General features: G+C 44.0%; 2 protein-coding genes across 2 annotated transcripts in view; one reads left to right on the top strand and one right to left on the bottom strand.

Annotated features, from left to right (window-relative positions):
* LOC307067390 (exocyst complex component 7-like) overlaps window positions 1–3,466 on the bottom strand; it is a gene marked incomplete at both ends in the record, with an annotated part of 85,984 nt that extends 82,518 nt beyond the window's left edge. The window contains 1 exon segment of the mRNA XM_079724867.1: window positions 3,372–3,466. Coding sequence (XP_079580993.1) covers window positions 3,372–3,466 — 95 coding nt within the window.
* Window positions 1–15,848, top strand: part of LOC307067901 (RAD52 motif-containing protein 1-like) — a gene marked incomplete at both ends in the record, with an annotated part of 661,371 nt that overhangs the window by 109,728 nt on the left and 535,795 nt on the right. The gene's annotated exons all lie outside the window — the stretch shown is intronic.

Genomic DNA, 15,848 nt, shown 5'->3' with positions numbered 1-15,848 from the left:
TGTGAGAAACCATGTTGGACCACTTGGTAACTGTTTCCCTACATAGCATTTGTTACTACCCTACACTTATTTTATTTTTATCAGTTAATTGTTTAAGAACATAAGCTTCACATGGGCGAAAGTTTTGTTCTACTCACCAGTATGGGCCTTCAATAAATATTTGTAAAATGAATAAATGAGTGAATGAATGTGAGTAATGATATAAGCATAACCTAGAATACACTCTAATTGATGTGAAAAATGAGTTATTTTCCAGAAAGTAGAAGAATGGTTGCTAGAGGCTGGGGAAGGGATAACGGGGAGATATTATTTAATGGGTATAGAGTTTCAGTTGGGAAAAATGAAAAAGTTCTGGAGATGGACAGGTGGTGATGGTTGTACAACAATGTGAACATGCTTCATGACACAGAACTGTACACTTTAAAATGGCTAAAATGGTAAACCTTTTATCACAATTTAAAAAATAAGTTATTTGCAAACATTGGTACCAGGGCTTCCCTGGTGGTGCAATGGTTAAGAATCCACCTGCCAATGCTCGGGACACGGGTTCGAGCCCTGGTCTGGGAAGATCCCACATGCCGTGGAGCAACAAAGTCCACGCACCACCACTACTGAGCCTGCACTCTAGAGTCCGTGAGCCACAACCACTGAGCCCACATGCCACAACTACTGAGTCCATGTGCCACAACTACTGAAGCCCATGCGCCTAGAGCCCATGCTCTACAACAAGAGAAGCCTGCACACTGCAACAAACAGTAGCCCCTGCTCGCCACAACTAGAGAAAGCCCGTGCACAGCTACAAAGACACAACACAGCCCAAAACAAACAGTAATAAACAAATATTTTTTTTTTAAAAAAGGAAACAAGGGCCTCCCTGGTGGCGCAGTGGTTGAGAGTCCGCCTGCCGATGCAGGGGATACGGGTTCGTGCCCCGGTCTGGGAGGATCCCATATGCCGCGGAGCGGCTGGGCCCGTGAGCCATGGCCGCTGAGCCTGCGCATCCGGAGCCTGTGCTCCGCAACGGGAGAGACCACAGCAGTGAGAGGCCCGCGTACCGCAAAAAAAAAAAAAAAAAAAAAAAAAAAAAAAAAAAAAAAAAAAAAAAAAAAAAAAAAGGAAACAAATTACCTACAATACATATAGCTCACACCTGAGGAAACAGCTATACATCTACTAAAACACTGATGATTTTCATCATCCACAAAGTTCAGTTGTTGGATGGATTCATTTGCAAAAATTTTCATTCACAGACACTTATTCTTCACAACTGAGTCAGCTGGGGAAGGATAGATCATCTATTTGCATGAAAGCAGGGGAAAAACTGTGCACTGAGCTCTTTTATACTATGACAGAAATAAAATCACAGGTTGGGACTACACACACACGCACGCACACACACGCACGCACACACACACACACACACACACACAGTATCAGGAAACAGCCTGTCCATTTTGGCTGCAGAGGCATGGATTTTGGTTTCCTTGGCTTCTGAGCTGTTCTTGGAACCGGGCCATCAAGGGAAACTGAGCAAGTACACAGGTCCATCGAACTTGGGCTGGATCCATCAAGGACACAAAAGCAGACTATCCAGCCCTCTCCCCAAGGGGAGCAGACAAAAGTATCGTTGATGCTGAAACTGTGGAAAGCTTGAGCAGCTCCCATGGGAGGGAACTTGGCATGAGCAGGCAAACAGCTCTGACTGACCTGGAAGGGAGCAGCAAGCTGGGGTAAGATCCGGGCTTCTGCTCAGTCCTGACTGCTGACCCCTGTGCTTTCTCAGTGAGGGAAAGAGAGGCGACCTGTCCCCGCAGGCTCTGCCTGGAACATTTCCCTGACGTCTGAGGAATTCTCTCAAGGGGGCACCACCCGCGGAAGAAATGCTCGTGATATAATGTTAAATGGAAAAGTGAAGATAAAAGGATATTATATATGTGTGTGTGTGTGTGTGTGTGTGTGTGTGTGTGTACATCATGTATGTTTTAAAAGTTTTTTAAAGCATTCATTGACAAGTAAGACCAGGAGGCTACAATATTATCAGTGATATTCTCTGGGTAGTCCAATAACAGGTAATTATTTTTCTCACGTTGACATTTTTTCTGTGGTTTTAAATCTTCCTAAACTAGCAGGGCTATTCACTAGTCATAAACACGTTTTGAACTCCACCAGCGCAGAAGCCCCTCAGCGTGGGGGAAAGTGCAGGCTGTGGAAGACGGGTTAGGAGGGCTCTTGGAAATATTGGCAGTTGTAATGAGCTTGCTGCTGAGGGGAAGGGGGAATCGTCTGGGAGGCCAGAGGCAGAGTACACCCCTGGCTTTGTTGCCCCATAGTTTCTCTCAGAGTTACTCTGGTTTCCCTGATTGCAGGCCTACTTAGCAAGAAACACGGTTGCAGACTTTTTTCCCCAGAAAAATGTAGCCCAAACTCCCAGAGCAGAATTCATGCCTCTCCTGAGCCCCTGGTCCACAACCGCTCCCCTGGCATCCCAGGAAAACTTTCCACCATCTCCACCTTCTAACACTTCTGAGTGTGACCCCAGCGGGCGGTGGCGGTAGGAGGGCAAGTTGTTTTCCACTCCCACGTAAACCACCTTTCTTGCCTTCTCAGCCATGTTGGGACTGTGTTGCTCACACTAGCCACCGCTGTGGAAAATGACATAGACAGTTTGTCCTTTGAAAACATTTGGCCTGTTCCTTGGAAGGAAAAACTGAGCTCATCCCAAGAAACAGGAGAGAGTTGGGGATAGTACAGTCATCTCTGGATTCCAAGAAATCCATTTTTTGGCTTTTTTTTTCCTATCATTAGACATCTTTTTGTAGCCCCTAATTTCCCAAAGAATGAAGTTTCTTCCCATAAACACTATGGTGAAGCTATTTCACAGCCACCTCAGAATAGCAGAATCGTGGCCTCTTCATAACTTAATTTCAAGTTGCTCCCTCAGAGCTCTCATCTTACAGCTGGGTGGGCTGGGGGAAGCCTTAGAATGTGGCCTTGAGAATGTTCCAGTTGCTTTGGAGGATGGTGTAATAGATAAGACTACCGTGAGGAGATGCACGTAAGGCTGAAGCTGAGTGAGTGCTAGGAACTGGCCCCGGTCTTGGAGGAGCGAGTGGTGGGGAAAGCTAGGACGTCCCCGCACCGCCGCAGCTGCCCCGAATCTCCCCAAGCTGGAACTCACACGCACTCCGTGCTGGGCTGCAAGCCCTGTACTTGCCCAGACGCAAGAAAGAGTCTGGAGTCAGCGACAGAGACATCAGTGGTTTAGTGGATGAGGGATCGTACACAAGGGCCCGGAGCAACACCCCGCCGTGGGTGCAGATGGCACGCAGGACAGGGCAGCAGCCTTCGTTGCTGAGGGACAAGGAGGTTACCAGTCAGAGAGGGAATTGATGTCAGGGGGCTCAGCGGTCTCCAGCGAGACCAGCAGCAGAGCCCGCTTCCCACTGCCCCTTTGATAAGCTGTCATGGTGGGGATAGTTCTGATCTAAAGATTAGCACAGTCACTAGCTGGGCTGGGGCAGGTATGTAGGCATTTACTGATCAAGCTCTACGATTAAGAGGGAAGGTCAGCCAAGTGAGTAGAGTGTAGGTGAGGCAGGGACTGGTCCAGCAGGGGATGTACAGAGAGCAAGAGCACAGCTGTCTTGGGTGGCCTGATTGTACACACACACACACACACACACACACACACAAACACATATCACAGCATCACAGCAGATGGGAAGAGGTGGCATCTTTAGACCATCATACTGGAGGCCGTATCTTGCTATGATCTCTTGAGGTGTAGTAGCACCAGAGATGGGAATGAAGGAAAGAGGACGGGAGGAGGGTTTTACATGTCAAGGAAGGTCCTGGTTTTCCCACCCTCCTATCAAGTTAGGACCCTTTAACAACGTTCCTGGATTTTCTAATGAGTCTTCTTGGCCTGAACTGGACCCCGAGTACGCTTCTCATTCTCCATCCTTCCCGTGACAAACAAAGGGCTTCATCCTAGGAAGGTGAGACCAAGAAGAGCATTGGATTCCCCACTTGAGGGACCAGGTGTCCACAGCAGGCGGTGTCTTCTTGTGTCATGTCATGGGTTTCTGCAGGGCAGGAGGACAGCCCCAGCTCTGCCCACCAACAGCAGGGCACTGACCACACGAAGTGGGGCACAACTCACACCACCCCTCTGTCCACCACCAGCACCTTCACAATCCTCCCTGGCCTTCCCACTGGCCACCAGAAGACAGTCACCCCTGTCCTCGCCGCAGTTCCCCACCCCCGCCTCCCCTCCTTGCCTTTGTCATCCCAGTTGGAGGATGTGAACGTTGGTGGACTTTTAAGCTGTTCTTGACATTGAAGAGAACTGAGCCCCCTGAGTCACAGTCTACTATGGGCTGAATAGTGTCCCCCAAACTCATGCAATGGAGGCCTAACCTCCAGTACCTCAGAGCGTAACCTATTTGGAGACAGGTCTTTAAAGAGGTGATTCACTTAAAGTGAGGCCCTAGTCCAATGTGCCTGGTGTCCATAAAAGAAGAGGAAGGGGCTCCTGGGGCAGAGGCATGACCACGTGAAGAGGAAGCAAGAAGCCTCAGGTGACACCAGCCCTGCAGACACCTTGCTCTTGGACCTCCAGCCTCCAGATCTGTGAGAAAATTAGTTTCTGTCATTTAAGCCACCAGGTCTGGTATTTCATTATTGTGCCCTGAGCGAACTAATACACAGTCCCACAGTCCTCACTAGGCCCGGGGGCCTCTGGACTTCATCTTGGAGCAAACCCTCCCCCCCAACACACACACACACACACACACAGGCAGCCCCTTCCCCTTAGTTGATGGGCAAGAGGTTGTCTGCGGTGGTGAGGGGCGGTTAAAAGGCCTGCGGTAGGGACACCCCTTCCTGTCCATGAGAGGTCCAGACAGCGAGGCGGGCCCTCTGATTCCCTGCTCGAGATGGGCGGGGAGGGCCGCCACCTAAGCCCTGGTTCTGGGTCTCGCCTTATAGCTGACCCCGACCTTGTGAGAAGGAGCGGAGAAGACCACCTGTCTGTCTCCTTTCCTTCCTGGTCTCCGACGTGGTTCCTTCCAGTCCTGGCCCTCCATGTGGCAAAGGGAAGTTCCCACGGGCTCGGCCCCTGCCCATCCTGCAGCCCCACTTCATACAGGGGTGTGGGGTGGGGCGTGCCGCAGCTCGCGGGATGGGCACCAAGGCCCTGGGCGACTTGGCCACTCGGCACCTGGGCCACTGGCCGCCGCGGAAAGGAGACATCAGCCGTTTCCTGCTGCTGTTTGAGAGAGTGCAGACCCTACACAGCACATGGCACCTTTTCCTTTGGAGAGCAGGACTGGGAATGCAGGGGATTTCAGATCTTTCTCGCAGCAAAGGTGGTGGGAGAACTGGCTGGGACCAGCGAGCAGAGCTGGCCCTCTAGTGGCTTCTGAGGGCCGGCGGCTTTTCCAGGAAGTCACGTATTAAGAGTTCCTTAAAAAAACAAATGAATAAAAGCTTTAAAAAATATATTGGAGGGAATACTTATTTCTCCCTTTTCTTCCTCTTTTCCTCTATACCTCTGAGGAATAGAAGAAGGAGACAGGAAAGGAGAGAAAGGAGCAAAATGGCAGGGGCGCAGGAGGGACCAAGGGGATTTTTAACCTGTTTAATAAATGTGAAGCAAAGTTAAATATACCCCTAGGAGAACTATTAGTTTACTTTACTGTGACACTTCAAGTCTGGCCCCTTTTAGCAAACTAGCTAGAAATCCAGTTTGGTAACCGTCAAATATTTTACTGGGATAGATAATTTTATTTAATTCTTATACAAACCCTAGACAGAGGTATTTTATTTTTATCTTCATCATCATCTCCATACAAATGGGAAAACTGGAGTACAGAGAAGTGAATTGACTTACTCAGGGGCACAGAGTTATTGAATAGGGAAGTCTGAAGTTGGGATCCGTGTCCAGGCTTCAGGGATAGGACCACATATTAACCCCTCTACTGAGCCAACCAGCACAGAGGCTAAAGTGTTCTCAGGACACTCCTGCTCTCTGGGTTCACCATACGTTCCCTCCTTTTCGTCTTGGGTCCTCTCTTCCAAGCTCCGACATTCTCCACACCCATCAGATACACAGGGGAGACACAGGATGATTTTTATTCCTCACAATCCAATAAGGTTTTTGTGACCCTAATTCTTTGGGCAAAAGCATAATAATTATAAAAGTAATGAAAGGAAGGCCAGGGAAATTTTCCTCTTAATGGGCAGAAAAGACAGTTATTTCCAAAGATTGCAAACCATCCTCTGATCTCCTTTGTTTCAAGTCATTTAAAACAGCCTGCCACAGGGAAGTAGCCAACCCAGAATGCTACCACACATATTCATTAATTCCACAAATATGTATGTTGTAGCCAAAGAATGAGTTCCTATGGTATTCCAGGCACTATTCTAATCTCCAGGGATATAGTAGGGAAACAGGGCAAAGGTCAAGTAGTCTAGGAGAGGGAGACAGTCTGTACTTAGACAAAGGAAGAAAGAAGGAGGAAACAAATAATGAGATAATTTCAGACAGTGATAAATGACATGGCTAAAATAAAGCTGGGTAACGGGATATGGAGGATCTCAGGACCAGGACCACCTTAACCAGAGAGGTCAGGGAAGTCCTCTTGGAGGAATGATATCCGAGCAGAGACCCAAGTGATAAGAAAACACCCAAGGAGAGCCAACCATGTCAGGATCTGGGGAAGAGTATTTCAGAAAAGAGAGATTAGCATGTGAAAGATGCTGACCCAAGAAAAGTCAACATGTTCGAGATATCCAAGGACAAATGAGTTGATAGATGGAAATATCCAAGTAGATATTCAAGTAGAAATGAGTTGATGATTGGAGTCTGAGGTTCAAGAGAGAAAGACAAGGTATAAGACAGGGACTTGAAAGTCATCCGCCTACAGATACATGTAAAACCATGGGATTGGATGAGCATATCTGCGGAGAGAGCACAGATGGAGAAGTTGAAGATGGCTGCGGAGAGACCCTGGGCCCTCCATTAACAGCCAGTGGTCTGACAATGCTGGTCCAGAAACAGTCCCTGAGGTAGGGTGTGATGGTAACTCTGGCATCGAAGCCTAGAGAAGCCTTCCATCGGGCAGCAGTTAACTGAGCAAAAGGCTGCCGAGAGACCAAGTAAGACAGCAACAGGACACCTGACGCCTGGATGTGACATGATGGGTGGTGTGGATGTCCTCCAAAGGGCCTCTTCAGAAGAATGGTTGAGATGAAGGACAGATATCAGGGCACAGAGGAGAGAAGAGGGGGAGAAGGCAGACAGTGAACAAGGTTATAGGACACGTTTTTGTCAAAGTCTCTGCTACTTTCCGGACCCCTTATCCTCTTACACCTCTCTTATCCAGAAGAGTAGGGAGCAGGTCTGCATTTGCTGTATACCGTCCTTTACAATCCCAAGAATTCAGTATTTAATGACAACGTTGATAACTAGGAAGATTTACAGATGGCTTAAAGTCAGTATAACCATGTGGAAAGTCCAGTTGTCTTAGCCTGGATTCCCCAGAAAACACAGCTTGAGGCAAAAGCTTACGTGCTCCTACTGTGTCAGGGAGTGTAATTCCAGGCAGCAGAGGAGTGAGAGATCAGGGGAAGGAGGCTGGAAGGAGGGAGATGCATCCTTAAGCCTGCTGCTCCTCAGCGTGCTCGGCTCAGTCCTGGGGGACCATCCTGCAAGAAGTCATGTAACTGGCACCTTAGGACAGTCTGCCTGGGGAGCGGGGTGGTGCTGGGGGAGAAGCAGCACCTGACTCCCTTCTCCAACTGGTCAAACATTCGCCTCCTGGGATGTTGACCCCCCTCCCTTTCTGTAGCACAGACTCATGTGGGTGCCAAGCTGGGGTCCTGCTATGTCAACAGGGAAGCCCTAGGGCAGGAGGAGGGAAGCGGTGAAGCAGACCCAGGGCAGAACCTGGTGTGGCCACACCAGCTTGAAATCCGTCACATCTACACAGAAATGATCACTGCCTTGGTGACTGGAAAAGTGACACATGAGGCCGAAAAGTTTTCATATGGTGCATGAGAGGTACCTGGTGGGTCATCTGAATATTAATTTCAACTGTGACTTTAAAGAACATAAGAAGCGAAATGTCAGTGAGGTTTTATGTCTTTAAGAGAACAACCAAACCAAGATAGCTGTTCAAGGATGTTTACAGGAGCAGTGTCTGTAATAGGAAAAAAAAAATTAAAATTAAGCACAAAAACTAGGGAAAATCATCCCCCAGAAATGGAGACTGATAAATAAATGATGGTATCTAACACAATGAAAGTCTATGGCTTCATTAAAAAGAAGGGTGATTGGCGCTGGTGGCGGGAGACAGGAAGAAAGGGGCACCAGGAATGTTGTGAGGGTGACCAATATGTTTACTATTTGCTGTTGGCGAGAGTTGCGGGGATGTATATGTATCAGCATGTACACTTCAAATATGGGAAGTTTATTGTGTGTCAATAAAGCTGTAAAAATAATAAAAATTGAGGGTGCTGCGGAGGAAATACAGAGATGTTGGTCCAAGGGTACAAACTTTCAGTTACAAGAGGAATAAGTTCTGGAGCTCTAATGTACAGCATGGTAACTACAGTAATGTGTTATATAATTGAAAAGTCCTGAGAGTAGATGATCAACGTTTTCAACACACACACACACACACACACACACACACACACAAAAGGTAACTATATGAGGTGATGGATATGTTAATTAGCTCGACTGTGGTCAGCATTTCACAATGTACACATACATCAAAACATCATGTTGTAGGCAGTACACTGAACCTCACTGAGCCTTAGCTTTCTCATCTCTAAATTGGGGGCGAATAATCATTAAAAATTCTACAAATAATTAATGCTGGAGAGGGTGTGGAAAAAAGGGAACCCTCTTAGACTCTTGGTGGGAATGTGAATTGGTGCAGCCACTATGGAGAACAGTATGGAGATTCCCTAAAAAACCAAAAATAGAGTTACTATATGATCCTGCAATCCCACTCCTGGGCATATATCTGGAGAAAACCATAATTCAAAAAGATACATGCATCCCTATGTTCATAGCAGCACTGTTCACAATAGCCAGGACATGGAAACAACCTAAATGTCCATTGACAGATGAATGGATAAAGAAGATGTGGTACATACATATATATAATGGAATACTACTCAGCCATTAAGAAGAATGAAATAATGCCATTTACAACAACATGGATGGACCTAGAGATTATCATACTACATGAACTAAGTCAGAGAAAGACAAATACCATATGATCTCACTTATATGTGGAATCTAAAATATGACACAAATGGACGTACCTATGAAATAGAAACAGACTCACAGACATAGAGAACAGACTTGTGGTTGCCAAGTGGGGAGAGGGGTTGGGGAGGGATGGAGTGGGAGTTTGGGATTAGCAGATGCAAACTATTATATAGAGAGTGGATAAACAACAAGGTCCTACTGCATAGTACAGGAAACTAGTAACCTGTGATAAACCATAATGGAAAAGAATATGAAAAAGAATATATATGTATAAGAGAGTCACTTTGTTATACAGCAGAAATTAACATAACATTGTACATCAACTTATACTTCAATAAAATTTTTTTAAAAAGTAGTAAGTGAACAAACAAAACAAAGACTAACACATAGCTACAGAGAACAGGTTGCTGGTTACCAGAGGGGAAAGGGGGTGGGGGGAAGGGCAAAATGGGTAAACGGAGTCAACTCTATGGTGACAGATGGAAGCTCTACTTTTGGTGGTGAGCACACTGTAGTGTATACAGAAGTCAAATTAGAATGCTGTACACATGAAACTTGTATAATGTTATAAACCAATGTTACCTCAATTAAAAAAAATAAAAATAAAATTCTCTTCCTGACAAGCTTTTATCAATAGATCTCTCTAGTCTTGCATTTCTGTGGAACAACATGTAACGCTAAGAATTAACTCCAAAGGCTTTGAAAAATTTTTTGGATTCCTCCTACCACAAGAAGATTAGGCTCAACTAGGCACAGGTTAAGATTCTATTGAATCATTTGTCTTTTCCAATCCCAGTTCATGGCCCAGTTAGAACTGCTATTTACACAGTTACGTGATAATGTGGATTCAAAGGGAACAAAACACATATATATTGTTATTTCTCTGTATTAAATGTATAGTGTGTATAAAATCATTAAAATTATATAACCATCAGAAATAATAAAATATTTTCAAAACTCTCAAAAAATCATGTACACTTTAAATATATATAGTTTTATCTATCTATCTATTTATTTATTTATTTTTGCTTACGTTGGGTCTTCACTGCTGTGCCTGGGCTTTCTCTAGTTGTCGCGAGTGGGGGCTACTCTTCGTTGCGGTGTGTGGGTTCCAGGCACGTGGGCTCAGTAGTTGTGACTCGTGGGCTCTAGAGCGCAGGCTCAGTAGTTGTGGCGCACGGGCTTAGTTGCTCCGCGGCATGTGGGATCTTCCAGGACCAGGGCTCGAGCCTGCTTTCCCTGCATTGGCAGGTGGATTCTTAACCACTGCGCCACCAGGGAAGTGCCAAATATATATAGTTTTTATTTGTCAATCAAACCTCATTAAAGCTGGGGAAAAATGGAAAAGATAATTAAAATAATTTTTAAGTTAAAAATTAAAAATCCTGGAAACAACCATTCAATCACTGGGGGCTGGTTGATAAATGATGGTATTTAATACATTGAAAATCCATGCACCCGTTAAAAAGGGGAGGGGTAGATCTGTACACGGAGATATGGAAACAGCCACAAGACATATTTAATAAACAAAGCAAAGTACCGAGCAGTGTGTCTGAATGGTCTCACTTGTGTACATTTTTGGACAGATTTTATATATGTAAGTATGTTACAATATTTGGGGCTGCAAAATAACAGAAAACTAAGACTCGAAATGGCTTAAACAATAAAATTTTCTTATATCTCATAATTAATAAAACCAAAAGTGGAGTGGGTTTCAAGGTGTAATTATTCCAGGTGTAACCAACTCTCTCCTCCCCAGGGGAGTTATGCCAATTTTTCTCCCCATCCCCTGACAACATCTGGCTCCCTGAATAAACTGCTTATTCCTCAAATGAACCCAGAGGTAGAGGGGAGAGCATTCCCATAACTTCTCTTCTCAGCCCGTACGACGTAGCCCTTTGGGAAAGGGAGATGGGCCATGAAACACAAAGGCTGTAGCCCTTTGGGAAAGGGAGATGGGCCATGAAACACAAAGGCTTCTTGGAACAAAAGAGAGAAAATACCTTGCTTGTTTGTTGTTGAGTCTTCCATGGCAGTGGGAACACAGCAGAAAAGTCTCAATAAATTATCTCCACATCAGTAACTGGCAGTGAGACTCCCAGAGTACTGGCTGTCTGTACAGGTCCTCTCCTGGATAGATCTATGCACAATCACCCCCTCTCGTTTCACTTAGCCTGTGTAGGACACCGATAGTTTTCTTGCCCAAAGTGATGGGAAATACTATAGGACATAAACTTTGAAAACAACTTTGTGACTCAGTGCTTCCAGGTGCATCTGGAAGAAGGAAATGGAAACAGCTCTCAGCAATTGTCCTAGTTTAATTCACTTTGAGTAGCAAAACTGGATGATTTTGATCCAAACCCCGGGATTCCAAGGAAACTGTTTTGACAGTCAGTTTACCATATATTGGAGAAGCAGGTAGTTCATAAACATACATGTCATGAGGATACCATCTCAAAAGAAGTAGCATCTAATGCAACTCTACCAAGCTGTAGTGTAACTACTATAACCAGTAAAGAGCTTGAAAACGCTTTTGACAGAAAGAGCACTTGAATGTAATATCGGCCAATGTTCTCCCCAACATAAAACCCTGCCGTAAACGTTCACAAAGAGAATGGGAATTGAAAAACCAGGAAGGAAATGAGTGATAGTTATCTCATGGGAAGGAACAGAACTTCCTTACAAAGGCACGTGTTCTATAGGCGCTTGTATCCCATCCAACTTTTACCTCACAATTGAGTGTACTTCGAATGACTTCAAGTAGTGAGTAATTTGCCTGAATATCTCAGCAAACATTCCACAGTAAATGGAGTTTAGTAAACTTATTTCAAGAGTATGGTATATCCCAAAAGTCAGAGAAATAGATAAATGGTTAAACATTTGATCTCAAGATCTGAAAAAAAAAATGCTTCAGGGCCAACATGAAGTTGTTAAAGTTCAAAATAAGAAAAGGACTCCTTCTCTCTTTGACCAGGGAGAGTACAAAGAGCTGTCTATCGAGAAAGACTTCACCAGTTCACATTTGTTGCCTTGGTGAATTTTCTACCAAGTTTGACCTCTGGCCTTGCAGGCACAGAAACCCAGTGCTTCCAGCTCAAAGAGGAGATCCATCTTTCAGGGATGAATATACACTATCTATCCACTGCAGTACTGGTGTATAACACCAGAATCACCATTTGTTCATCACTAATGAGAATTTAACTGTCATCCACATGAGTAACCCTTCGTCCCCTGGGAGGCAGACATATACAATATCAGAAAAAACATGTATGTATGTATGTATGTATGTATGTATATTTCTCATTTGATTTCTTATTATAGTAAAATGTAATAACATAAAATGTACCATTTAAACCACTTTTAAAAATTTTTGTTTTATTTATTTTTTTATACAGCAGGTCCTTATTAGTCATCCATTTTACACACATCAGTGTATACATGTCAATCCCAACCACCCAATTCATCACACCACCACCACCTCCAGCCGCTTTTCCCCCTTGGTGTCCCTACATTTGTTCTCTACGTCTGTGTCTCAATTTCTGCCCTGCAAACCGGTTCATCTGTACCATTTTTCTAGGTTCCACATATATGCATTAGTATACAATATTTGTTTTTCTCTTTCTGATTTACTTCACTCTGTATGACAGTCTCTAAACCACTTTTAAGTATAGAAAAAGTATTTAAAACTTGGAAATAGGTAAAAGAGATTGCTGGGTTTTCTTTCAGTGCAGTGCTGATCTTGACACTTTCTGGGCTATTTTAAAATTCTGGGGCTTCCCTGGTGACACAGTGGTTAAGAATCTGCCTGCCAATGCAGGGGACACGGGTTCGAGCCCTGGTCTGGGAAGATCCCACATGCCATGGAGCAACTAAGCCTGTGTTCTGCAACTACTGAGCCTGTGCTCTAGAGCCCACGAGCCACAACTACTGAGCCCACGTGCCACAACTACTGAAGCCCAGGCGCCTGGAGCCCATGCTCCGCAACAAGAGAAGCCACTGCAATGAGAAGCCCGTGCACCGCAATGAAGAGCAGCCCCTGCTCACCGCAACCAGAGAAAAGCCCGCGCACAGCAATGAAGACCCAACGCAGCCAAAAATAAAATTGATAAAATAAATAAAATTTATAAAAAATAAATAAATAAAATTCTGTAGGAGCAGAGATGAATACAGATTTCTGTCCACTAGTGATTCAAATAACTCCTGTCTGGCAAAATAGATAACCTCAGGACGTTACAATGCATGGCCTTGTTGGACATTAACCAATTTTGTATCTGACTAGCAGTTTTATTCTTATATAAAGATCCCTTGGAACATCTTTTAACATCTTACTGGTTCCCTTATTAATTGTAAGTTGAATAAAATCCTTGATATGTGTATTTTATATTTACATGAGTTGTGATCTTATCTTAAAAAAAACCTAAGGTGAAACTTCCATAACATAAAATTAAGCAAACTAGTTACAGATGTTGAGAATTTAGCATTGGTGGTATAGTGGTGAGCATAGCTGCCTTCCAGATGTTGAGAATTTAGTTGTCAACTAGTTGTGAAAAGTGGGCTTCTAGAAGCTTAACTTCTTCTTTTTTTTTTTTTTTTTTTTTTTGTGCTGTGCGTGGGCCTCTCACTGCTGTGGCCTCTCCTGTTGCGGAGCACAGGCTCCAGACCTGCAGGCTCCGCGGCCATGGTTCACGGGCCCAGCCGCTCCGTGGCATGTGGGATTGTCCCGGACCAGGGCACGAACCCAGGTTCCCTGCATCAGCAGGCAGACTCTCAACCACTGCGCCACCAGGGAAGCCCCGAAGCTTACCTTCTTATAGTCAGATTTTTGTCAGCCAGGGAGGCATTATGCATCTGCCTATCTGCTTTGGCCCAGAATATATTGCTACTTGAATCTAAATCTTGGAGGAAGAATTTATTTCCAAACTCTTACCATAATCCCTAAGTACTGACAGCAGAAGAAAATTACATTAGCCTTCTCTTTCAAGATTTGCATTCAAAAAGCGAAGGGGATGTGGTCTTATATAGCGTTTTCATTAAGTGGGAACACTTCGAATAAAATACCTGCCCTGCATTCTACACACAATGGAAATCAATGTGGACACACCAGGAAACCAGCTGTTTAGTATTCTGTAGTGAGGCATTACACTGTGCATTCAGCAGTGGCAGACATGATATGCATTTTAAGAAACGTCTATTATTTCCCAGCATTATCTTAGCTCTTTCTTGAAGATTAGTTAGTTCTTTTAAACTTATCTAATCCTTCAAATCCGCAAAAATTTTAAATGAATACAATACTAAAGTCTTGATCAAGTAAAATTAGTTTACATCATATTGCTTTAACCTTTTAACTTTCTGTACTTTCAAAAAGGCATTATGAAACCAGAAAGTTTTCTTTCACAGTTCAAGGAAAATGTCCAAAGTTCAAATTAAGATGCGAAATTAATCAGGGCACTAAATTCAGAAATATTAGTCTTAAAGACAAAGAGGACTTTTACTACAGGGTTGGTACTCATCATGTATTAAATAACAAGGCTGTATGTATGGCAATACAGAAAAATTAAGATGTCTCTGTGACACCTACTTTCTTCCTTGTAGATAAAGCTTCTCATGTTGAGAACGTTATTTCTACATCCTAAAGTTTCTGAAAAGGTGGCCCAGGTTATTTTGTGTGTGTGATGTATAAATAATGTTTATTTAGCAACTTTTATTATTAGTACAAAATAAAGCTTTTTAATTTTTTATTTATTTTTAATATTTATTTATTTATTTTTAATGCTCCTTTTAAAATTGAAGTATAGTTAATTTACAATGTGTTAGTTTCAAGTGTACAGCAAAGTCATTCATATATATATGTATATGTATATCTATATCTATATATATACATATGCGCTGTTTTTCAGATTCTTTTCCAATATAGGTTGTTACAAGATACTGAGTATAGCTCCCTGTATTGGCTTATAATTTTTAAATGTTAGACATATGGTCTATGGGTGTCCATCTGCACTCTTGCCCTGGGCCTGACTATGTCAGGGAGAAGCCTGGCTGAATGAACAGACAGCGACTTCCTGCGGCTGAGCTCTCTTTGCCACGGATAGGAAATGAAAAATTGTCATTTCAAAGCTGACGTTAATCCATTTTCATTCTAGGGAAGCCCCTTAAGGGGACTTTTAGTTATGCAAATGCAGAGAAGAGCTACTCTTCTGAAATGGAGATGCCCGTGGCCCCGTGGTCCAGGAGCACCACTTTTGGCCAAACAATGGCAGTAGCTTTTTTATTTTTATTTTTTTTACAACTTTATTGGAGTATAATTGCTTCACAATGGTGTGTTAGTTTCTGCTTTATAACAAAGTGAACCAGTTATACTATACATCTGTTCCCATATCCCTTTCCTCTTGTGTCTCCCTCCCACCCACCCTCCCTATCCCACCCCTCCAGGCGGTCACAAAGCACCATTCTGATCTCCCTGTGCTATGCGGCTGCTTCCCACTAGCTATCTATTTTACGTTTGGTAGTGTATATATGTCCATGCCCCTCTTTTGCTTTGTCACAGCTTACCCTTCCCCCT

This window comes from Hyperoodon ampullatus (genome assembly GCF_949752795.1).
Source record: "Hyperoodon ampullatus genome assembly, chromosome: 19".
In the NCBI taxonomy this organism is placed as follows: domain Eukaryota; kingdom Metazoa; phylum Chordata; class Mammalia; order Artiodactyla; family Ziphiidae; genus Hyperoodon; species Hyperoodon ampullatus.
Note: the sequence above shows the minus strand (reverse complement) of the source record. Positions and strands in the feature narration are given on the sequence as shown.